At 37.8% G+C, this 25,207-nt stretch overlaps 2 protein-coding genes across 4 annotated transcripts; one reads left to right on the top strand and one right to left on the bottom strand.

The window, feature by feature from the left end:
- Positions 1-10,918: 10,918 nt before the first annotated feature.
- On the bottom strand, positions 10,919-12,855 carry LOC126610012 (probable cinnamyl alcohol dehydrogenase 1). Its single transcript, XM_050277980.1, has 6 exons — positions 12,711-12,855; positions 12,509-12,622; positions 12,187-12,417; positions 11,668-11,953; positions 11,415-11,565; positions 10,919-11,268 (listed from the first exon to the last, which is right to left on the bottom strand). Exons 1-6 carry the CDS (start codon positions 12,803-12,805, stop codon positions 11,069-11,071), a joined length of 1,077 nt encoding a protein of 358 aa, XP_050133937.1. The 5' UTR covers positions 12,806-12,855; the 3' UTR covers positions 10,919-11,068.
- Positions 12,856-15,799: 2,944 nt separating this feature from the next.
- Positions 15,800-24,390, top strand: LOC126612168 (uncharacterized). 3 transcript variants are annotated; one of them, XM_050280503.1, is made up of 16 exons: positions 15,800-16,322; positions 16,609-17,297; positions 18,337-19,416; positions 19,687-20,409; positions 20,524-20,595; positions 20,725-20,793; positions 20,945-20,976; positions 21,075-21,162; positions 21,264-21,416; positions 22,015-22,206; positions 22,287-22,366; positions 22,473-22,545; positions 22,613-22,720; positions 22,872-22,977; positions 23,091-23,178; positions 23,861-24,390. In XM_050280503.1, the coding sequence occupies exons 1-16, from the start codon at positions 15,950-15,952 to the stop codon at positions 24,030-24,032; spliced, it is 4,098 nt and encodes a 1,365-aa protein (XP_050136460.1). In that variant the 5' UTR covers positions 15,800-15,949; the 3' UTR covers positions 24,033-24,390. The 3 variants fall into 3 exon arrangements, with proteins under 3 accessions (XP_050136460.1, XP_050136459.1, XP_050136461.1); XM_050280502.1 differs by having other exon boundaries at positions 20,725-20,805; XM_050280504.1 differs by lacking the exons at positions 22,015-22,206; positions 22,287-22,366; positions 22,473-22,545; ... (2 more) ...; positions 23,091-23,178; positions 23,861-24,390 and adding an exon at positions 21,534-21,969 and having other exon boundaries at positions 20,725-20,805.
- The last annotated feature ends 817 nt before the right edge of the window (positions 24,391-25,207 follow it).

Here is a 25,207-nt window from a genome sequence, read left to right as displayed (position 1 = left end):
AGAGCCAAGGGATGGCTCAGCATAGGTCGAGGAAGTAACATAGCATGGGCCACAGTTTAGGCTGCTTAGCTTGGTTGAAGCGTCTTACAAAACTTTTAGCCATAAAACCATTTGTTGGGCACGCTGTTTCAAAAAAGGCTGGCGAACCCACAGAGTCACTATGGCCATGAGTTTTGGCTTCTTGGGGCATCGAGCTATTGAGTTCGTCGTCGGCTGCTACCCCATGACCATTTGCTACTTAGCTGGTATTTGAGTATTCACTCATTTGAGCTGTGTTGCCTGCATCACAACATGATAAAGATCTATGGAATATGAAAATTGTTAACTAATCACATCAAAATGAGTAGTTGTGTGGAAATTCATGGGCAGTTTGCCCCTTTCCGATGAATAGTAGACTTAGATGGGTGTTGGAGAATTGTTTTATCCTTTTGCACTGAAGAGCTTACACAGATGGGTGTTGGGGAATTGGTTTATCCTCTCGCACTAGAGAGCTTACCCATATGGGTATCGAGGAATTGGTTTATCCTCTCGCACTAGAGAGCAGACCTAGTTGGGTGTCGGGGAATTGGTTTATCCTCTCGCTTTGGAGAGCAAACCCAGATCGGTGTCAAGATATTAGTTTACCCTCTTGAACTGGAGAACAATTAATTTACCCTCTCGCACTGGAGAACAATTAATTTACCCTCTCGCACTAGAGAGTTTACCCAGATGGATGTTGGAGAATTAGTTTTCCCTCTCACATTGAAGAGCAATTAGTTTACCCTTTTGCACTAGAGAACTTACCTAGATGGGTGTCGGGGGATTGGTTTACCCTCTCGCACTGGAGAGCTTACCCAGATGGGTGTCGCTCGTACTAGGGAGCAATTAGTTTACCATCTCGTGCTGAAGAGCAATTAGTTTACCCTCTCGCACTGGAAAGTTTACCCAGATGGATGTCGGAGAATTAGTTTGCCTTCTCACATTGAAGAGCAATTACTTTACCCTTTTGCACTGAAAAGCTTACCCAAATAGGTGTCGGGGATTAGTTTACCTTCTCGCACTAGAGAGCTTACCCAGATGGGTGTCGGGAAATTAGTTTACCCTCTTGCAATATGGAGCAATTAGTTTACCCTCTTGCACTGTAAAGCTTACCCATATGGGTGTCGAGGGATTAGTTTACCCTCTCGCAGTGAAGAGCTTACCCATGGGTGTTGGGGAATTAGTTTACCATCTTGCGTTGAAAAGCAATTAGTTTACCTTCTCGCACTTGAGGGTTTACCCAGATGGGTGTCAGGGGATTGGTTTACCCTATCACACTAGAGAGCATAAAAGTCATTGAAATAATCTTCAGCCTGTGAGGTCTTGTTCGGCGATCTGTTTAAGACTTTGAACTACTTGTGGAACCCGTGTAAGGGTGTAAGTGGGAAGTGCAGTGAGCTGCTCTTAGACCTTCTCCATGTATTACATTATCCTTAGATGTTTCGTCATGTGTTCTTCTGAGGCTTAGTTAGTGGTCAGCTGAGAATCTGAATGGATTGGAAGCTTTTTCACCATTAAGTCTTTCGTTAGCAGGAGCTGCTAGTAGAGCCTCGTATTCTACTCCATCGTTGGATGCTTTGAAGTTTGAAGTACTGTGGGCATGATCGATGAGGTTAAGAGTCGCATGGCAAGATCAGCATGGCTATGAGTACGGAACCGGGGTCAGCTTGTGTGCAGCAAGAGAAATTGGACCACTAGGTCCACGGTACTCGGCTACTAGTGATGTGCTGCTCCGGTATTGAATCGTCTAGAGTGATGAAAATAATATATGCCCCTGGTTCTTGGTGGTTGGGTTGATGTGTCATTTTGGTACCCGTCTGCCCCCGGTGCGCCATTAGGTTGAGTTGATGTGTTTATTGAAACAGAAGTAATCTTTGTATCCGCCAGTGTATGTGGGATTGTTCCGTCTGCTCAATCTTGTTGATGAAATGTGACCTGCTTATGTTAGTCATGTCTCGTCAGAGCGCCCTGTCAATAGTGTGAAATCTCGTTCCCAGATTTCACTATTTAAAATTACGTATTTTTGTATTATTAATTTTAACGCATTATATTATGATGTATGTTTTTTTGGAAGCACATCGATCGTATAATGTTGAAAAAAGGGAAGCCACGTGAGTGGCTAGAAAAAAAAAAAAAAAGCTGATGAGTGGCACTGACAGTAAGAGAAAAGGGGAGAGAAGAAGAGTTTCAGAAGGGAGGAACAAGGAAGGAGGGGGACAAATCAGAAGAGGGGAGAGGAAGAAGGAGAACGAATCAGGGAAAAAAGAAAAAAGGGAAATAAGGGAGAAGGGACGCACGGGATCGGATCCCGACCCGTTTTGGTTTGACCCAACTGGCGGCGCGCTATGCTTCCCGACACCATTCATGGCTTTTCACGGCAAATCGAGTCAAATCACCACCTAGAAACAACTTCCTAGCCTACCTTGTACCAATTCCATCCCAAAATTCATGCAATTTGGCCTTGGATTCGCAAGAAATGCACCGGTGGGTGCGATGACGTCTTGGCGGTGATCTGCCATTTCCGAAGCTCACTCAATCGATTATCACCACCAAAATACATTCCTCCACCTCAGGAACAAAGCCCAATCAGTGGTTGGGGCGTCAGAGCATGTTTTGATGTCGAATTGGAGCACACCCAATTCTAGGGTTCCAGTGGTTCGTGGGCGATTTCAGGTGTTTTTCCGCCAAATTGGACTTCGGCCCAGGTATGAAAATTGTTCCCCTCACTGAGATATATTTGCCTGTAAAATTTGGTAATTTTTAGAAATAGTTGGAATTTTCCAGCGAGTCGGGATTGCTGGCCGCCACGTGCGGCGGCGCGTGGACCGAGACCCCCACCTACCCTTTCTAGACTAATTTGGATATCATGATTCCATATGTGAAGTTCGATTGACAAAATCTCATCGTATGATTATAGTTTGGATAGAGACCGCCCCTTGGACCTTAAGTGAATCAACGATCCGACCGTTGGATTGTCACCAAATTTTAATATGTTATAATAGGTAATATTTGAGGACACTAGGAAGTTACGAATAGGGAATCTGTCATACGGATCTTCCCGAATTGGGTTTGTAAGTTCGTAAAATAAAACGTTGACTGCCACTGGAAATTGTGATTGGCGGAGATCCGACCGTTGGATCGTGGTGAGACTTTAGTATGATGTTCTATGAGTATAATGAGGACCTTAGGAAGTTACGGATCTGGAAGCCGATGGGTGGATCTTTCGGATCAAATTATATAGAGTTGTGGACCATACTGTTGACCGAGAGTTGACTTTTGGTCAACATGTCTCTAAACGTTCTAGATACTAGAATTAGTACTATGGGACTAATTAAAGTCTAGTGGGCCTATATTGGTTAGATAGTGACTTGAATATATGAGATATGATTATTACCTTAATTTCTTATATTAGTAACATTGTGAATATGAATTGGTCTTATAAATATGATTTCTATTGAAATGTGATTTTTATATATTTAGCCATAGACCTATGCTTATTAAATATGATTTGGCTTGTGTACTGATGATGTTTGTGATATATATGTGTTTAATTATCTTTTTAATAATGTGATTGATAATTATGATGAATGTTATGACAATTATGAGATCTAAATATTGTTTGATAATTATTTGGATATGATTGCCAACTGAATACCTATTTGAACTTGGCATTACTACCTAGCATGAGATGGAGATGAAAGTCAGGAGATGAGTTAGGTACTTTATTAGATATTTTTAGTAGAAATAGTGATTAAGGGAATTACTTGTGTTGTGCTCCACATGACTATATGCTGGTTGATATGTGGAATCGATAGCATGTATGCGTATAATTATGTATAATGTGTGATGATGAGATTGCACCATGTAGTAGTGGTACATGGATGGTCTTGCTTGGTATATCCGCGATGAGGGACCATACACATGTTAGGGATGATCATGCTTGGTATATCTGCAATGGGTGATCATTGCCTATAGTATTAGACTATGCATATGGTTCTGATTGGTATATCCGCGATGGGGAACCATACGCATGCTAGGAGTGATCATGCTTGGTATATCCGTGATGGGTGGTCACTACCTAGAGTTAGGATGTGGTCCTGCTTAGTATATCCGCGATGGAGGACCATATGTATTTAGGGGTGATCATGATTGGTATATTTGCGATGGGTGATCACTGCCTGCACGATGAGATTATGCCTATGGTTTTGCTTGGTATATCTGTGATGGGGGACCATATGCATTCTAGAGGTGATGATGATTAGTTGTACTTGGTACATTTGACAAACGATCATATTTAGTTTGGTTCTGTTGAGTGGTCCGGAACCCGAGGTTGTTGAAATAATCACGGCCTCTAATTGACCCAGTTTAAGGTGCATGATGGGTCCATGTTTTTTTGTTAAGTCACTCAGTGTGGTGTGGCAGCACACCGACCACATGGTGCAAGTTTCCAATAAAAGGCGGCTTCCATGGCCCTGGGGGTGACTTTAGGCCTGGCTCTGGATCGCGTCCAAAAAATCACAAAGAAGGAAAGAAGTGAAGAAAGGAAAATAGGGCGTTTTGACAATTAGAAACATAATTCGATCCAGATAAGCTGTGATCAATTTCATCATTCGACTTTGGGGTATTTTACGTGCAAATCAAAGCACTTAAATTTGAATCGATATGTTGAGAGTGCTTAAGGTCTTCTCAACTTAAATACTAGTTTTGGATTGGAACAATTTTCAGTTGAATATCATAGTGTGCAATGAACAAGACTAACAAATAATAAGAATATTATTAAACAAACTAAGAATGCCGAAACGGCTACAAAACCCTAAAAGACTACCTTGTGACTAACTTATTCTCTAATGAATAACAAAGCACCTTATTTATAATAAACTAACCCTAATCTCTAACAAAACCTAATTCTAACAGGCTAAGCCCATAAAACCAAACATTCAAATAAACCAAAATACTAATATTTTCCAACATTTTCTATTTGTCGATGTATCATATTCGGCAGAGATTGAACATTTGGAATAAGACGATATTATCTACAAATCCCTTTTAACTTTCATACATTCATGTTGATTTATATTATTTAATTTTCTTCAAATCATTCGATTTGACGGCCAAAAATTAAGGAATGTGTGTAAGTAAAAAATGTCATCCAATAATTTATCACATTAATGAGAGTCATGTGATCAATTGATTGTTACTAAAATTAGACAATTGACTTGTTTGAAAATATCAGGACCTTCTAGCCTATAAAGTAGACCTCTTTGTCCATAACTACAAGTTTGGTAATGAAGTAACATTTTATTTGTTAATATAATTAAGTAACAATAATATATACATTGCTAGAGTTGATTTTGACGTAGTGGGAGGTAAAAAGAGATTTGGAAGATATACGAATTTGGAATCTTCTCTCCAACTAATAAAAGAAGCATTTTGAGTGAGATTGTAACGCAGTCACTCATTGCTAACTCTACTCAACTATATTAAAGCGTTTTATTCATCAATATTTTACCTAAAGTATATAGACTGGAATGAAATGGATTAAAATATTTAAGTGGTTCATTCATAAAACTGGGCTACATTCCCTGTGTTACTCAGATCAGTGGTGAAGTTAGGAAATGTGGTGGGGGGGGGGGGGGTTGGGCGAAATCTAAAAGTATAAACGGTTCCAAAAAATGTAGCCAACCTTTTATACGTTATTCATAATTTATCAATACAAACAAGTTACAATTGTAGTTGGTGAGGTTTCATGTCATGAAATGTCACAAATAGGCTCGTTATTAATAAAAACAAAAACAAAAATATATCTCTCTATTAAAATCTTGAGGATAAAATCGGGCGAAACAAACTATTTTTATTGGTTAACAGATGCAACAATTATTCACCAAGTTCAAAAATACATGCAAAGAAGCAACTCAGTGTTTACCTTATTGAAGCGATCATCCAATTCTTTGAGTTGCATATCAAGGACTTAAAAATAGAGGTACATGATAGTAATGGAAATTTGTGAGTCTTGGAGTTTTATGCTTTGATTTTCCTGGTACGAAATGCAAATCCTCCATGTTAGGAACATTAATATCATTTTCCTCACAAAACTTTTGTACATCAAGAAACTAGTTATCAAAGTCATCATCTCTATTAAAAGAAAATAAGATAAAATAATTTTAAATTTTGGAAAAATATCAAGAATTTAAAAAGACAATAACAAACATCAACTTTTTATTTTTCTTTAGGGGTGTGTGGATTTACTTCTCACACACCCCTTATTAATTTATGTCATTTGATCTTCTTCAATTCATCCCATCATACGGCTAAAAATTAGAAGGGTGTGTGAGAAGTAAAAAGGGGTGTGTGAGAAGTAAAAAGGGGTGTGTGGATATTACACCCCTTTCTCTATTCTAAACAAATGAGAGAGAGGAAAGAGAATTGAAATGGTGGGCTGGTTTCTTTGAGAAATTATGTTTAATCAACTAAACCATAGTCAACCACTAAACCACACCATTTCATTTAATGGAAAAGAGTTATAACTAATAGCACAAAACAAAGTAAATGACACCGTTTGGTTTTAAGTCCTCTTCTTTCCTTGAAAACATTAAAACCTAGCAACGCAGCTCACCAACCCCAAATATCAGGGGGTTCAGAAGATTGGATGGGCGAAATCTTCACTCTCAATGGCGATTTCTGACGACCGGAGGGGCGGCTGCCCCTCATTGCTCCTATGTAGCTTCATCACTGGCTCAAATTATACTCATTTCAAGACTAAAAATAATGCTTTCTAATACACAAACTATCTTTCCTTTTAGTCGACGCTCTTACAGGAGGTTCCCACCCTTTTATTTAGGCTCTCAATGACCACCCCCACCCCCCAAACAGCCTTGAGGCTTCCTAACTTTGCATTTAATGCGCCACCTACGTATACTAGCATTGACACCTTTTCACCTATCAATAAGACATTTGACGGTGAAGTGCCATGTGTTCAGTCGAGATGGCGTGTCTTTTTAGAGTGATGTGGGTCGAGTGTCCAGCTCGACCTTTAGTCCAACGTCATCCCTCCGAGTGTTGTTCTAAGCATCTTTACGTCCCATTTTAGGTTTCTGCCACTGACTGTGAGCCGTCACATGGCCTGAATGACGTCTAGTGCCTATTTTTGGAAACTTGTGTGCCATAAAACTGTCAGTTTGCCCATGTGCTCCTGGTGGTTGGAAAGTTTTTTTATATGTTATGGTCGAGTTAAGCTCAAAGGCGGTCGACTTTAGTGCTAGGGAGTATTCGATTCTAAGCCCCTTGAACCTTGAGGCTTTTGATCTTTCTTGAACTTCTTAATCTCGCTTGAGTTTTCCGTGACTTATTTTCCGATATGTACCATTATGCACACCTAAAAGGATCTCGTGTTAAAACAAGTGTAACCCAATAATTTATCACATTAATGTGATCAATTGATTGGTATTCAAATTAGACAATAGACTTGTTTGTAAATATGAGACCATGACCTTCTATCCTAAACTAGACCTCTTTGGCCATAACCAAAAGTTTGGTAACGAAGTCTAACATTTTCTTGTTAACATAATTTTAGAGATAAATTACATTTTGCACCCTTAAGTTTAAGGTCAATTGCAACATCATACAACATCTTTAAAACATTTTAATCACATATATTTACTTTTAGTTCATTTCAATTTCATACCATCATTAGAAATTTGTTAAGTTAATGGTCAAGTGATGATGTGGCAAATATGAGGACCACATTTGTGCTGATGTGGCAGCCAATTTTGCACCATGTGAATAAAAAAGAAAATAAAAAAATATTAATTAATAAAAATAGTTTTTTGTATAATTAAAATTTTGGAAAATATAAAAATAAAATAAAATTATTTCCTCTCTCCCGTCCAACACCCCGTCGTCCTTCATCCCCCGTCCCGCCGTCATCACCTGCATATCAGTACTTAGAACATCATCTGCATAGTCGAAACCCATTTCGAAACCCATCTTGAACATTCACAAACCCATCTCCAAACTCATCTCGGAAATCTCTTCCTTCGTAATCTAGATTCGGCGAGATACCATTCACAATCCCCAACTCCCACAACCTTAGATCCAATCCAGAATCCAAAACCCAAAACCCTTCGTCTCTCTCGACATTTCCGTCATTGCGACCAACAGAGTTGTACATCCTCCAAATCGCATCATCGCTATTCTTTTAAACTGCACCACCACAACACTGACCCACCGCTGTTCTTCCACACCAGCACTCATTTGATTGTCAAATACCAAAATCCCCTTCCGATTTCGTTGCTGGTTACGTCTCGTGGGTCTAATCGACACCAATTCGAGGTTATAATGATATAAATAGATGGATGAGGTTGCTAGAAATAGGTGGGAGGGCGGCAGAGGGGGCAATAGGTTCTGACCTTTCCTCTATTTTTTTTCTAGGTAATCTATTTTAGAACATACACACTGACACGCCCCGATCCCGATATTCCCTAAATACCAGGATAAGCACGTGTTGGCCAATACCCGAGGGTGACGAAAGTCGTTTATTGAATGCAAGTGCTGAGAATAAGGAATATATAAGACTTAGAAATATAAAAGAATAATGAATATTCATTTAAGGAACATGTTCAGAGCATACAACTAACTAGAACACTAAAAGAAATAATATAAAATTGAATGAGTAAAAGAATGGGTCATACACCGAGAGAACTCGAAGATGTCGATGCGGAAGTGCCTTGACGTCGGGATTGTATACCTCGATTCTAAGTCCTGAAGGGGGCGCAAAACAAACATGAGTGGACCAAGCTATATATATAATAAAACAGTTATCAACATACTAACCCCCAGGTTTTATGAAAACACATATATATCATGATAAACATAGGTTTTCCGAAACTTAGCATGCCGTGCAATGTCTCAAATCATAACTTGTATATATAATAATCACTAGTGAATGTCCGATAATCCCCAGGCCCCATGCCGGCTCCCCGTCTCTGAGCAAACAGTTAGAGGAAAATACACTTCAGACCCCATGCCGGCTCCCCGTCCCTGTGCTAAATAGCCAGAGGAAACACACTCCAGGCCTTATGCCAACACCAAACCATCGTCCGAGATGGACCGGAATCTATTCCTACGTCCCGTAGTGGAAAAAGACCACTAGGTAAGTACAAAACCATTGAACATATATATATATATACATATATTTATTGAAAAGCAACTTCATAGTATAAAGTCATCCATCATCTATACTATAAAGAGGTGTTCGAAACATGTTCTAAATATCATATCGTCATCCATCGGATATTCTATAAGAACACGGGTTATAGGAAAAATAGTAGTAATTCAATTTAGCCTCAGTAAGCATGTTATCTCAAAGCGTTTCATAGAACATAATCATTAAATCATGTTTTTCATTTATGCATTTCTACTATCAAAACATGCATTTTTAGAAATGGTCCACTCATAGATACTTAGCCGTCGAAGAGCCACGCAAGCTAGTAAGGACGGAATGCCACTAACAATTGTATCGTTAGTTTTCGAACATATTAGGTTTATAACTTATTTTTTTGCTTTTGGGTTTGTTACTTATTTTATTTTGGTTGCATGTTAATTTAACTTGGTATGAATGATTGCTATTTCAATTTGTATGAAATTTGGGAATACCAAACCATCCCGAAATACTGAAATTATTTTGGGATTCCTAAAAATTGGGAATACCGAAATTTTAGTTTGGGATTGGTCTTCAAATTCCCGTTCCGAAAATTTTCAGTTTGGGATTCAGGATCCCATTTTTGGTTTGGAGTCCCATACCGAACCACCCATAGTTTAGGTTGCGGGGGAGGGGGAGGGTTCGGTTGAGGGGGGGGTATTTTTGGGTTGCGGGTCGGTTCTTTGGGTGGGTGGGGGTTTGGGTAGCGGTGAGGGGAAGGAGGTTGAAGATGAATAGTAGTGGTGATGGGCCTATTACATATGTTTTAAAAAATATTCGCATAAAAAGGTATTGTTTATTTTTAATAATTTTTTTCTTATGTGGCATGTCAGTGACGTCCACGTCAGCAAAAATGTAATGCCATGTTATCACTTAACGGTCAAATTGATAGTTTGACTAACGGATGTATGAAATTGTAATAAAATTAAAGTTTGTATATGAAATTGTAATGTTTTAAAGATAATATATGAGGTTGTAATTGCATCCAAACTTCAAGGGGCAAAATATAATTTCCCCTAATTTTAGTAAGAATAAACAATATAAGTTTTTAGAGTTGGTTTTGACTTTGTGAATAATAATGTATAAAATGAGCTTATCTAATATTATTTTTTTCTAAAAAATTGTCAGTAACTGCATATTATAGACAAGATTTCTTTCTTTCTTGTTTGCCTCTTTGATTACGACAAGATTTGTTTCTTTCTTGTTTGCCTCTTTGATTACACAAGATTTCTTTCTTTTCTTGTTTGCCTCTTTGATTGCATGTGCCCATCATAAAGCAATTGACTTTCGGAGAAGAATTTACATGTAACTAAGACGTGAAGTGTGATGTTATCTAAAAAATTATGTGATGTTAAATGGGGAAATTAAAAATACCTAGAGGCATGTGATTGGCCTAATATAATATTGCCGTAACATCTCAATTGCATGTAATTTTTTACTCGAGTTAAGACTTAATAAATCAATGAATGGATTGAACAAATTACAATCTGAATACTCGCATTCATGGTCATTTTACACAATCACAACACTTTTACATAAAAATTTATCAAACATTCTTACACTACTTTTTTATTAAAAACACTTTTACAATACATTTTATCAAACACTTAATTGTTTTATTTTAAAATTGTTTATTCTCATATCACAATATAAACAATTTTTCAAAACCACCAAAATACCAAATTAGCCCTAACACACAAGGCAGAAGACGAATTCAAACACTTCTATTAAAAGTAAGACAAAAACACCCAACAAAAAAAACCACAACCCTATTAGATAAAATCTCTGTAAATATTTTGCATATATCTATGCCTTCTCATCGATGCTTTGGAATAGAATCTGAGTTTTCCTTGTTCAATATTTCAGGGAGTTCTCAATATCCACCACAAACCGGTACTTCACATCCTTCTTTATAAGCCTCTCAATTGCTTCATTCACATACTGAATCGGAACTATTTCTATGTTGGGATATATTTTCTGAGCTGCACAGAAGTCTAGCATTTCTTGCATCTCTTTCGTACCACCCGCCACGCTACCAGATATCGATTTCATACCTGTGAAAGAAAAAAAAAAAATTAAAGATCAATGCATCTTGTTCAGCTAATCAGTAAACTACTGCATTGTTTAATGTAGCATAAAATCACTAATTTTCCAAATTTTAAAAACAGCAAAACTTTGAGCAATGAAAATGTTGCAGTACCCAGAATTAGGCTCATAGGACTCAGTTTAACTTCATTTGGTGCCCCAACCATGACAAAAACGCCGGCAGTCTTCAGAAGCAACATGTACATATCAAATGAGTGATCAGCAGATACCGTATCGATGATGAAGTCGAGGGATTTAGCCATGGCCTGCATAAAATGAAGGTTAATACACTCATTACATTCAAATATGTAACAACTCATAACATAGTGCAAATAATGACCAAATTTGGAAGGCTTGTGCATTTCTACCTTCATCTGTTCTTGGTCGGATGAGACCACGAAATTGTCTGCACCAAGCAGAGTTAGAGACTCCTCTTTCTTTGATGTGCTTGTGCTGAAAACTGTTACATTCAGTCCGAAAGCCTTACCAAATTTCACGGCTAAGTGACCAAGACCGCCGAGGCCAATCACGCCTAGTGATTTACCGGGTTGGTTCATCTTATGGCGTATCATTGGAGAATAGACAGTAATGCCGGCGCAAAGAAGAGGTGCTGCTGAAGCCAATGGATAGGATTCTGCTATCCTGAAGCAGTACCTGTATAAATTCAAATACATAACCAACAATGTCATTGATTTCTCATGGAATTGAAAAACTTGACTTATAATTCCTTGAGCATTAGGCAATTAGGTTATATGATGCTGACATAACATGAAATATCAACCATGCCGTTAATGCTTATTTTAACACATTAATTAGTAACGTTACGTGGCAGTACGACTGTTATCAAACTAAAAAATTTCTGATGAGAGGACACAAACGACACCAACCTTTCGCAGACAACAATGTAAGTGGAAAATCCGCCTTTTGTCATGGTACCATCGATGTCGAGACGATTGTAAGTGTAAACAACTCCTTTTTCACAGTAAACTTCAAGGCCGTCATTACAGTAATCACAATTTCTGCATGAATTAATGTAAGTTCCCACTCCAACATGATCACCAACTTTGAATCCGCGAACATTTGAACCGACCTCTTGCACAATGCCGGCAATCTCATGTCTGTAATTTGTACATTGAGCAGTAGTTAACTAAGAATTAATCATATGACAAAAATAAAATCATGAGTTAATGGATGAACATATATACGTACCCAGGCACTAAAGGATAGGTGGCATCCCCATGTTTGTTCTTTGTCCAAACCACTTCAGCATAGCAAACTCCACAGTGTGTGATCTTTATGGAAACATCGTCACTCCCAACAGCCCTGCAGATTCATTAACAAATTCATTGTTAAGTAAGCAGTACGTTTTTAGCATGCAAATTATTAATTAATTAATCGAAATCGAGCGTACCGGCGGGCAAATTTGTAAGGGGAAAGAACCCCAGACTCATCTCTTGCAGCCCATCCCAGGCAATCCTCCCCCTTATTTGCATTTTCTGAGCTCATGTTGCTTGCATATATATGTAAGAGATCGAACGAGATCGTCAAGTAGTTGTGGGTTTGTTGATATATAGTAAAACGAGACCTATTTATATACTTGCAATAGGCTTTAAGGAGGATGTAACGATGACGCAAGGGCATGCGCATATATCACTTCATCATAACTATTTGAGAAATTAACAAGGAAAAAGGTGGTCACGAGTCACGACTCTTATCTCTTATGTTCATGGAAGTGGACCTATTCTTAAACCGTATTAACTAATTAAAATAATGATTATGGAATATTGGATCCTAATTAAGTGTCCTAATTGACTATGTACGAGGATTAATGTCCTTGGCCGACTCTATAGCTGAAAGGTGGAGAGAGAAAATTGATCTGAGAACCTATGACTGGCGGATGTATTGAACCTCGACCGAAAAAGCATCTGATCCCGCCAAAGATCGAGTAGGAGAGAGGAGACGATCGTCTTCTCTTAGTGTGGCTTCACTGCAAAAAGTAACTAACGTCATCTTCAACCGATGACTGACCAGATAGCTCGTTTTAACCCTCTGGTCCTTCAAGATATTAATATTTTAATGAACAGTACATGATCATATATGCCTTCGTCTCCGACCGAGGATCAAAGGCCATAGGGCTTGTTTTAGCCATGTCAGAAAAAACCATCTCCAATCGAGGGCCATAGGGCCAAACAAAATTTATTATTTAAATTTAAAAACTACAACAACTTAAATTAAAAAACTACATCTTAAATTAAAAACTACAACTTAAATTTAAAAACGACAAATTAAATTTAAAAACTACAAATTAATGGTGTAGGAATGATGAATGAATAGTTTAGGTATTTATTGGGAAAAAATTAGAATTTTTCAGAATTTAAAACAAAACAAAAAATGGGCCCAAAAAACCAAAAAAAAAATAAATAAATAAATTGAATCCAACGGCTAGCTAACTAGCTGTTGGATTCAAATTTTAGTTTTAGCATTCCTATCGGTTATAACCGACAGGATTGAGAGTTTTTCTGCCCAGCCCTCCAGCCCTTTTAGATTCCTTGGCGGCCTCTCAAATTCCACGAGCCATCTGGCCTAGCCCTCGGTTGGAGACTGTTTTCGAGCTATTTTCGGGCCTCTGGCCCTTTGGACCTTTCGGTTGGAGATGGCCTAGGTAGCTCCGAGGGTTTCCTTTTCCTTCTTAAATTGGTATGACATAATTCAAAGAAAAACTTATTAAAAAAATATCACTAAATCGTAATAATAATGACGTTTATAGTATAATTTAGAGAATGAAATAGGCATGTAATACTAATTGTTAATTTTTGAGCCCTCTGATCTAGCCCTTGGTTGGAGATAATTTTTGAACGTTTTTCAACCCTCTGATCATCTGGACCATTCAATTGGAGATGGTCTTAGGCCATCTCTAACCGAAGGGTCCAGAGGGCCAGAGGGCTGAAAATAGCCCTAAAACCGTCTCCAACCGAGGGCTAGGCCAGAGGGCTCTGGAATCTGGGAGGGGCCCACGTGATCAGAGAGGGCTGGAGGGCTGGCTGCTTTCGGCCAGCCAGCCAGCCCCGGGCTGGCTATTTTTTTTTTAATGTTTTCCTATTAACCGACATCATTAAAGAATAATTTTTTAATACTGTCGGTTATAACCGACAATAATAGTTATTGAAAAGCAAAATTTTTATTTTTAATTACTATTAGTGTCGGTTATAACCAACACTAATAGTTTGAATTTTTTTCAATATAACGGCTAGTAGCCGTTGTATTAACTTTTTTTTTTATGAATTTAAACTTCTTTTTTTCCCTTTTTTTTTCCTTTTCATATGAATCAAATTTTGTTTCATATTTTTTTTCAATTCTATTTTACAAAATTTGTTTCAATTTTTTTTAAATTCTATTTTTTTTCCTATAACTTCTATTTTACAAAATTTGTTTCATATTTTTTTTAAATTCCATTTTTTTCCTATAACTTTTATTTCACAAAATTTGTTTCAATTTTTTTTTAAATTCTATTTTTTTCCTATAACTTCTATTTTACAAAATTTGATTCATATAACTTCTATTTTACAAAATTTGTTTCATATTTTTTTAAATTCCATTTTTTTCCTATAATTTCTATTTCACAAAATTTGTTTCATATTTTTTTTCAATTCTATTTTTTTCCTATAACTTCCTAGGCCATTTATACAACATTAAATTAAATTAAGTAACATGAAACAACATTAAACAATATGAAATTGTAGTTTTTAAATAATAAATTATGTTTGGCCTTATGGCCCTTTGGCCCTCGGTTGGAGACGGTTTTTTGTGACAGGGCTAAAACGAGCCCTCTGGCCCTTTGGCCCTCGGTTGGAGACGGAGGCCAATATGGCCCTGTACTGTTCATTAAAATATTAATATCTTGGGGAATCTTGGAGGGCCAGAGGGCTCAAACGAGCCCTCTGGCCAGCCTTCGGTTGGAGATGGAAAAAAAGAAAAGGAAAAAAAAAGGGGAAAAAAAGAAGTTTACATTCATTAAAAAAAAAAAAAAAAAAAGAGGCCTAATAATACAACGGCTACTAGCCGTTATATTAAAAAACATTTCAAACTATTAGTGTCGGTTATAACCGACACTAATAGTAGAACTATTAAAAAAAAAGAATATCTTTAATGCTGTCGGCTATAACCGACAGCAATAGGAAATCATTAAAAAAAAATAGCCAGCCCGGGGCTGGCTGGCTGGCCGAAAGCAGTCAGCCCTCCAGCCCTCTCCGATCCCGTGGGGCTCTCCCAGATTCCAGAGCCCTCTGGCCTAGCCCTCGGTTGGAGACGATTTTAGGGCTATTTTCGGCCCTCTGGCCCTCTGAACCCTTCGGTTGGAGATGGCCTTAGCGTCTCAAAAGAGTACCCCCAATCAGCACCTAACTCAAATTTAAATTCAGACAGGAACAAATCCAACAAAACGACTAGTCGTAAATGATGAGACATTTTTAAACCATCAAAATAATTTCCCTCCACACACACACTCACACTCTCTCTCTCTCTCTCTCTCTCTCTCTCTCTGTGTCCCGCTGCGCAGTCCCACAATGACTGACACACAGCGTACTGCTCCGTCCTAATTCATACTGCAAACCCTAATCTCCCCAATTCCCCTCTCCGATTCTTCCATTTCCGATGGCCTCCGACGGACCCGATGAGCCCTGCAACTCCGAGACCGAACCGGAAACAATAGCCCTAAGAATCAAGCAGAAGCGCTCCCGCCGCGTGAGCTTCGCCGACACCGAGATCACCTCCGTCCACATATTCAACCGCGACGAGGAGTACGACACACCTCCCGACCCCAAGCCCCGACCCAGCTCTCAAAACGACGTCGCACAGGCCGAGAACCCGGTGATAGGGTTTTTTAGGGACTTGGGCGGTGACAGCGACGATTTTAGGGATTCCGATGACGATGACCAAAACGACGACGGGAGTAAGTCGTTTTTCAGGCCAAATGGATCGCCCTCTCCTGGGAGTAGTGTTCCGGGCTCTGCAACCTCCAACGACGGTAAGCTATAAACTTTTATCTTATTTTTTGATTAATTAGTGATTAATACACAATTAGGAAAGAAAAGGGAGATTCTTTAGAGGATGTTAGTACCTAATGCCTTATGTAATTGGTGCTTTATATTACCAGCTTACGTTATAATCGACTTTAAATTACTCGTCAGGCTGCAGATAATTGAATTTTTGACAGCATCGATTTTTGTTTGTCTAGGTAGTAATTCCACTGAGTAAAAAATTCAAGTGTCTTAGTGGAAAATTATAGTGCATTTTATGATTTATTTTTGCAGAAGACAATTTCTTTGGCCCTGTATCGGCCAATTTCATTAGACCAGGACGGTTATCTGATTCCGCGGCCTCAGATGATATTCATGAAGCTACATTGGATACTACAGCATTTTCAATGCATTACCGCAGTCTTGCAAGGTCAGACTCCGGAGGAGATCTCAAGACCCCAACGGCAGTGCGCCTTGCCTTTGAAGAGAGGACGCCAATCCATAGTACCAATGTTACTGATTCTGGAAGTCTCATGTCTCTAACAAAACCGAAGATGCTTACTCCTCAGTCTTCGGTCCCTGCTGATAAGGTTAGAAGCGGCGAAGATTCGAATGACATGAGTATTATAGAAGAAAACCCACATAAGTATGAATATGGAAGACTATCTCCGTCATTAGATGCACTTTTGGCAGCAGGCAGCAAGGATCTGCATGCTGACTCTGTTGCCGTCCCTGCCAGTTCAATGTCACCAAAGGGGGATGAGGTATCTGCATCAGATGAAAATGAGATTGGCCACATGAGAAATGGTAGAACTACTGACACGCCTAATGAGGCAGAATCAGTTTCTTGTATCAAGTTGAGTGAGGGAAATGGTGGTTCGTTTCATCAAACTGCTTATGATGCATCATCTAACAGAGGTCGTAATCCAGCTGCAGGTGACTTTGTTGATGGCCAAATCCAGACTCCGAATCAATTAAACAATGTAAGGATGTCTTTTGCAATCAGGATTTGATAGACCCATTAGCAGTTTGGTTTGATCTCATCCATTTGGTATTTTAAATTAGTAGATTTGATGATGCATGTCTTAAGACTCTTAGTTGTTGTTGTGAGGATTGTGGTTGTGGTGTTGTTAGAAGGGTGAAATTTCATGCACTTGAACCAAAAAGGTCCTGCCAGTGCATATGATTTTATGTACTTCGAAAATGAGTTTTAATAATGGTTCAAACAGAGAGTGCCAGTAGCTGATTTGGAAATTTGGAGTGTAGCCATCTTATAGCTTTTGTTGTTTGATAAAATGGACTGTGACTGTTTTGTGGGTGTGGGAAATAAACACTGGACTTTTCTATGGTTGGGTTTTGTAACAAAATAATGCGTGAGAAACCCCCTCTGTTTACCAAAAAAAAAAAAAATAAATAGTGTGTAAGAATGAAGGTAATGTAGTAGCTTTTTATGTGAGATTAAGTTGTTTGAGGTTGATGAAATTTGGCTGTTCAAACATGAAGGGTTTCAGTAGAAAAATTTGGAAGTTGGATATTTGGATTGGACAACAGAAGCTGATAGTTTAGTTTTCAGCTGGAGTAAATGGCCTCAGTTGCCAAAGATTTTGTCCAGTAGTCTAGTTGCTGTGATGGATGATGATTTATCGTATTAAAGTACATTTTTAATTTTAATTGTCACCATGTTATTATTGTAGTTGCATGTCCATAATCAACTTGTTCTATACTTAAATACAAATTTTACCATTATTCCATTCGATCTACACCAAAAAGAAACTAAATATCTGTTGTTATCTTATTAATAGCATCATCTTAGAGTTATCATGCTTAACAATTCAGGACTGGTCCTATTCCTGTCGACTTTAGCTTGCATAATTGATGCATTATTAGTGCTTGCATTCTAATTAACTATTCATTCTATTATATTATATGTTTACATTACCAGTGAAGAAAGCGGGAAGTGTTAAAAAATTAGATAAATGTGAGTTTTTGTATCGGTGAACTGATGCACAGGTTTGTTTGCAGGTGAATAAGGAATTTACTGAAGTTGGATCTCCAAGGGATATGAAAAAATTGGAGTTAACTGCTGTTAATGGCAAAGTCCTACCAGAATTCAATAGTGAAGCACTTCAGTTTAATGTGTTTGTCCAGCATGAACCTGCTTATCAACATTCAAGTCAAGGCATGGTTCAAGAATATTCTCTTAAGGAGAAAACATATAATAAAGATCAACATTTGGACCAACAATATAGATCACCGATGGAGGGGTCCATATTATTGTTATCTGCTAGACATCAGCAATCGGTTTGGAATACTCCTAATTTGGCAAGACACTCAAGGATAGTGACTCCATCCTCGAAACAACCAGGTTCCTTTTTAAGTGCGGAACACACGAAACATAATGAGTGGGTTTCATCAATTCAGAAAAGTATTTCTAGATTCACACTTCCTGAGCCTTCTCCTTGTGCTTCTAGTCTCAAAGATGGAATTGAAAAATTAAAATGTAGATTATCAAGTTACTCATCTGTGAATTCTCCCATAAAGAATGTTATGGCTGACATTAGCAAAGATCTCCAGTGCAAATTTTCTAATTCTCCTACTGCTTGTTTAGAGAAGCAAACAGCTATGCCTGATCTCAACAGTGGACAGAAAAGCTTATTTAACATGAATAGAAATGGGAATGAGAACCCAATAAACATCAGTATGTTGAGCCAGGTTAACGAGACCACAGACCTTGATAAAGATGAAGAGCCTCAGCATAGCATGGTTACAAACACTCCTTTGAAGGATACATTTGGCACACCAAGAAAAGCAGTGGCTTCACCCTCTCAGCTGTCATTATCAGGAAGCAAAATGACACACCACCTCCTGATGTTAGAAACTCCCACTGAAGGATTATTGGTTTCTGCTGGAACTGCTCCCATATTGGCTGGTGAGCGAGAAGATAGTCCTCCCCATCTGCAAATTGAATCTGAAAAGAACTTCCAATCACCTTCAAAAGGTGCAGTCATTCTAAACAGCCCAGATAAAAGCATTCCAGGTGGAGCAGAACCACTGCATTCTAAACCATATGTCTGCAGCAGCATGACTGAACAATACCTTCAGGTCTGTATTTGCTAAATTTTAAAAGGACATGGACACTGCGCCTATGTTTTATACCACACAGATTTGTTTGTCTTTGCATTCCATGTCCATTCTATACACAGTAGGCTGGGTGTTGGGCTAATATTTACTCAAATTTGAAAACAGCTTTATATAGTTTCCCATGCTTTAGTTGGCTGCTGTTAAATACTAGGCTGTTCTATTTAGAGATATCATTACTTGTTCTGTGTTGCTTAGGGGTTTGACATTTTGTTCGGCAAATGGTCAATGCAGAGCCCTTCCAGTAAAGAGTCAGCTGAGAACCCCTCCACGAAGGGGCGAAGTCAGGGTCCACCCTGGGAGAATCCAACCCTGAATTCTACTGGGAGAAAGGTAACTCAGAGTCCCCTCAAGAAAGTGCCAAGTCAGAGTCCCCACAGGAAAGAATCAACTCTGAGTCCTCCCAGAAAAGAACTTACTCCAAGTCCTGGAAGAGAACCAATTCGAAGTCCCTTTGTGAAAGAGCTAACTCGAAGTCCTATTGTGAGAGACCCAATTCAAAGTCCTATTGTGAGAGAGCCAATTCATAGTCCCTTCATAAAAGATATGAATCAGAGTCCCTCAAGAAAAGAGTCAACAAATAGCCCCTCCAGGCTGGATTCATCTTATGCAGCTGACACTGAGAATATGCAACCCTTTGCTGGGAAAGACCTAGTATCCCACGAGTCCAATTCAAATGGTCATCCTAGTAGTGATGACTGTTATCAGGGAGTGTATAATTCACGTAGTCCATTTACAGGGCAAGATTCAGAGAAATCTGTTGAACGGAAACGACGAAACCTAGGAATAATTTCTGAGGATGGATACTGTACAGATATGATCCCCAGAATCCAGAAAAGCCCGAAAGTTCCCAGAAGTGAGAACTGCAATCCAGAGTTCATGCTGCATCAGTCAAATAAAGGTTATGATGGCAGAGTGAAGTGTGGGGGCGATACAACATGGAAGTGCTGGACTGATGTGTGTGTACTATTTCCTGTTTTGTGATAACTACTTGAATAGCCAGGTTCTCTGGCAGATATGATAAGTATTTTATTTTCATACTTTTTCTTATTTCAGTTTTCCCTCTTGCAGATTTTAGTAAAATTCTCAGGAGATACAGAACAACTGCTTTCTCCATCGGCAAGAAAACTAAATTTAAGAGCGGTATATTCCTTTTTTTAATTACTTCCTCCCAAGTAAAATCTAATCTGGGTGATAGAATTAACCATCTTATGGTTAAGCTTGTTATCTGTATCTGTTGGTTGACATTACTGTTTTATCATGATCATGTAGATCGGTGTGCTGGATGATATGCTGGTCCACCTATTGAAGGCTAAAAAATATGGGACGTTGTGTTCTGAGGTCCAGTCTCAGGTTTGCTGAATTAAATGGTCAATCAGGGTCTGTTATGGACATGTTTACATATTATAGTCGGACCAGATAGCATTCTTTAAATCTAATAGAACTTCTACACTTTCAATTTGTATGCTAATAATGTATTTAATGTGTACAGAAGTTCGACTGCATCAATGTTGGGCATAAAAGGTGGTGTCTTTCATCATGCCTTTTTTTTTTTTTTTTTTAATTCTTACCTGTCCAGGAATGTGGGTTAGCTTAATAAGCATTGACATTAACCTTTGCAGAGTAGCTGAAGCAAGATTGCTGCTTTATAAAATAGTGTATGAAAAGGCAAAATTGCAGTTAATGCAAGTGAAGCGCGATAAATTACAGGTTTGCATTTTTTTTTTAATATTAATTAAGGTTGGCTCTCTTATGTTTTTCATTTCTAGATATGCATACAGTTTGTCACCTGGACTTACACTTGCCTGCAGAGTAGAGTACAGCTCTTACGCTCAGCAATTCAGAAGTCTCAGATGCTGAAATTGAATTACATTCGTTGTCAGTCTGAACCTAGTGAATGGCAGACTCATGTTGATGATAGTCATCATCAGTCCTCTTTAGTTAATTCTGAGGGTGAACAAGAGGTAATCATCAACTCTAAGATTGGGAATCTATTTACCATTTTCTTTGTCCCTGTAATCGTAGCTTCAGTAATTGTTCTTGCCAATTTATCTGTCCGGTGTTTCTCTAATTTTTAACAGAAGGATTTTAAACACTTCGAAAACTGTTACAAAGATTATAAACCAGAGAAACCTTTTGTAACTACAAAGCAAGGTGAATGATTTTTTTTTTTTTATTTATTTATTTATTTTTAAAAGCCATTACATGAGATTGTATATTTGCAATAGAAATGCGATTTTATTAATTTCTAGGCAGACCCTACTTTATTGGGAATATATTAATCAGAGTTAAGTACTATTCTTTAAAGTTTTCCTGTGAACCAAATTCCAAGAAAGATGCAGTAAATAAATTTATTAGTAGAATTTGAAAACAGGTGACAGGTTTCTGTTATAAAACGTTCCAGAAAATTAAATAAGATGAATACAGCATAAGAAAACCGTTCTTCCTCCTTTGTCTTTCTCAAACAACCAGTTCAGCTTATAGATATTACAAAAAATAAGTATGTGAAGATAATGAAGTTTCAGGTCATGAGTTTTGTTTATATAAACCTTTTATTGTCAGGCTTCCTATGATAATGTAAGCACAATGAGGCAGGAGCTTAAAGCTTTAGACAGAGATGTAAAAAACTTAAGCAATTTCTTTCACATCCAATGCAAGTTGAAAGGAGAACCAAGTTGCGCCGATACTATTTCATTAGTTCAACATCAACTGAAGACAAGAGCATGTTGCAGGATTATATGTCATGATTTACAGGTATTTTTTACATGATATGACATTTTGCAAACACGAAATAAATGTCTTATGTCACTAAGAGACTCCTGTGATTTCAACAGCTATGGAATATTGATCATTTTGAGATTAAGAATGGCCATTACAACATTCTTCTCAGTTATCATGGTTACGTCTTGCAAAGGTTTTCTCTCTTTCTCTTTGGATGTTCTTTTGGCTAAGTCATGGACATTTTCTTTCTTATTACAAAATTCAAGTATGACATGTGATTTCATGTTGATGATATACAGGTTTATGGGTACTGTGGGCCCAACATCAAACATAGCCATCTCACACAATATGAATGATATAAAAATCACAAAGGTACTGAGGTCAATAAGTTGTTTATTTTACTATTCTTTTTCTAAATGGTTATATTTTTTAACATCAGGAATTCCCAAACATGGATGTTCAAGTTGCATTTGGTTTTGTGCTAAATGCTGAGGCCACCGAAAAAAGTTTTGAGTTGAGATGTTTGCCTTTGGCACAAGAAACACAAGTATGTTACTATTTAAGTGAATGGAATATTACGTGCATTAGTTATAGTAATTGTGATACTGGGTTTCAATTCCCATAGGGTCAAAGTGGATAATATGTTTCTAACTCCACATTCTGTACTGCTTTTTCACTTTGGTCTATATATAATGCAGGTAACCCGTTCACTGCTAAGAAATCTGCTAGATGTGGTTGAGGAAGTGCACCTGGCTCGACTTGAGATTGTAAATTTGATTCAAACAAATTTTCAAACTCCATCTGGTAACAAAATCTACTCCTCTAAATGTGATAATCAATTTGTTTATCTGAACTTTCACCTCCACATATAAAGTTATTTTTGTACTAAATTGTTGGTGATATGTTCTTGTTTATAGCTGAGCAACTTGATCTGAAGCTTTGTTTCCTTAACTTTAAGAGTGGTAGACAAGTGGCACTGACTCTCGACGTGACCTGTTTGAAAAGGTACAATCCTATCCAATTTCCTTGACTATCTCGTTGCTTATTTAATTTGGAAATTTATACCATATTAATTGGCTTCATATAGTTGAACCAGTCACGTATAATCAGTATTAAAGTATTCTATCACCGCTGCAAATTCCTGTTGCACTTTTAGATTTTGTGCCCATTTATCCGTTCTTTGTATCTGTATACATTTAATCATGTTACTTGGCCCAACAAACACATTCAGATTCCTAAACAATACTACACTCTTCTGTTTTTATTTAGGTTCTTAGGTGATGACTCGTGGGTATCATGATCATCATGTGTGGTTAACAATGCAATAATAATAATGCACTTCAAAACTGCCCTCCTTGTCTTTACCACCTTAAAGCTCTCCGAAATGCTATATGGACTACTTTGTTGGCCCTCTGTGTGACAGAGAACTCTCTGCTTCTTTAGAAACAATGTGAAACTCCTTGTGATTATATGCAAATGTTCGTTGTTACTTCGTCTGTCAATATCCTCTATGCCTTTCATACCTCAATGTGCTTTATACGCACATATACCTTAGTGCTTTTGAATAAATGGTGACTTGTTTGTTGCACATATACCTTAGTGCTTTTGAATAAATGGTGACTTGTTTGTTGCACATATACCTGAGTGCTTTGAATAAATAGTGACTTGTTTGTTGGTTTCTGGACAGTGGGATTTATCCCTCAGATATCCTTCCGCATCAGATACAGGCTTCCGAATCTGCAGTAGAAAAGCCGCTGCCTGAGTCACTTTTAGCTGAAATACGAGCTGCAGCGGAGAGTCTTGATTCTGGATATACGAGAATAATGAGGCTCTGCAAGTGTATCTCCAACGTGGTGTAACTTCACACACACAGTATTTCCAAGGGAGGTCAAACGCGTCGCCAATACATCGTTGGAATTTACCTTAGGTCACCCTAGTTGCATATTTAGCTAAAGATAGTTCGATAACTCGGGTTTTTCACCCAAATCCTATAGGACAGACTCTTGTAATCGAGTTCTATCGCTCGAACCGTGCATGGTCACGCTAACATATTGAACTTGGCGAGGTTGAGCGCACATTCTTATCTTTTGTTGTAAGTTCCAACATTTATGATCAGCAATGTCTTCGTATTTTTGCTATTGAAAGACCAAAAGAAAGAACAAATTGTTAGTAGGGCTTTCCAAGGGGACAAATTTATTTATTTCTTTTTCGAGTAAATTGTAGTTATAATTCTTTAACTTTAACTTAATTGGAGCAATGGTCCCTCAACTAAAAATCCATTACCATTGGTCTCTCAACTCATCAAAACGTGCAGTTATGGTCCTTCAACTAAAAATATATTACCATTAGTCCCTCAACTTTAATTCAACTAGAGAAATGGTCCTTTAACTTTAACCCAATTGTAGTAATGGTCCTTCTAACACAACTCGTTTTGACAAAATTTTTGACGTAGTTGACGAAAATGATCATAATTACAGACTTTGATGAGTTGAGGGACTCTAATTATATAAATGGTTATTCCAACATAATTTATTTTGACAAAATTTTGATGAAATTGATGAAAAAGACTATTAGATACACATTTTGATAAGTTACGGGACCAATGATAATGAATTTTTAATTAATGGATCATTGTTCCAATTTGATTAAAGTTAAGGGATTATTATTCCAATTTACTCTTATTTTTCAGACCAAAAGAAAAGTGGATAAGGAATATTTTGTTGCTGCGATGTCGACTAGATATTTTCTGAAAAATTGGAATCTCCAATTTAAATTGACAGGTGGATCTGTCTCTGTGGCCTACCAAGAGCTATTTTCGGCTTGTAAGGTAGAAGATATTTGTCCCAAACGAAAAAAGTGCAAGATATTTTCTTGATCTTTTTAATCTTAGAAAAAATCTGAGTTGAATGGTCAATGGCACCCAACCTTTTTCATACGGGTAGTTGCCTCGGTGGACCGTTTTTCCATATTTGTTACGAAATTTGCTTTCTGGTTTTCTAAAATTGTATCTGGACGTAGCTTTTTAAGGGACAAG

Source organism: Malus sylvestris, chromosome 17 (genome assembly GCF_916048215.2).
Source record: "Malus sylvestris chromosome 17, drMalSylv7.2, whole genome shotgun sequence".
Taxonomy (NCBI): domain Eukaryota; kingdom Viridiplantae; phylum Streptophyta; class Magnoliopsida; order Rosales; family Rosaceae; genus Malus; species Malus sylvestris.
The sequence above is the reverse complement of the archived record's forward strand: the minus strand, read 5'-3'. Positions and strand labels throughout refer to the sequence as shown.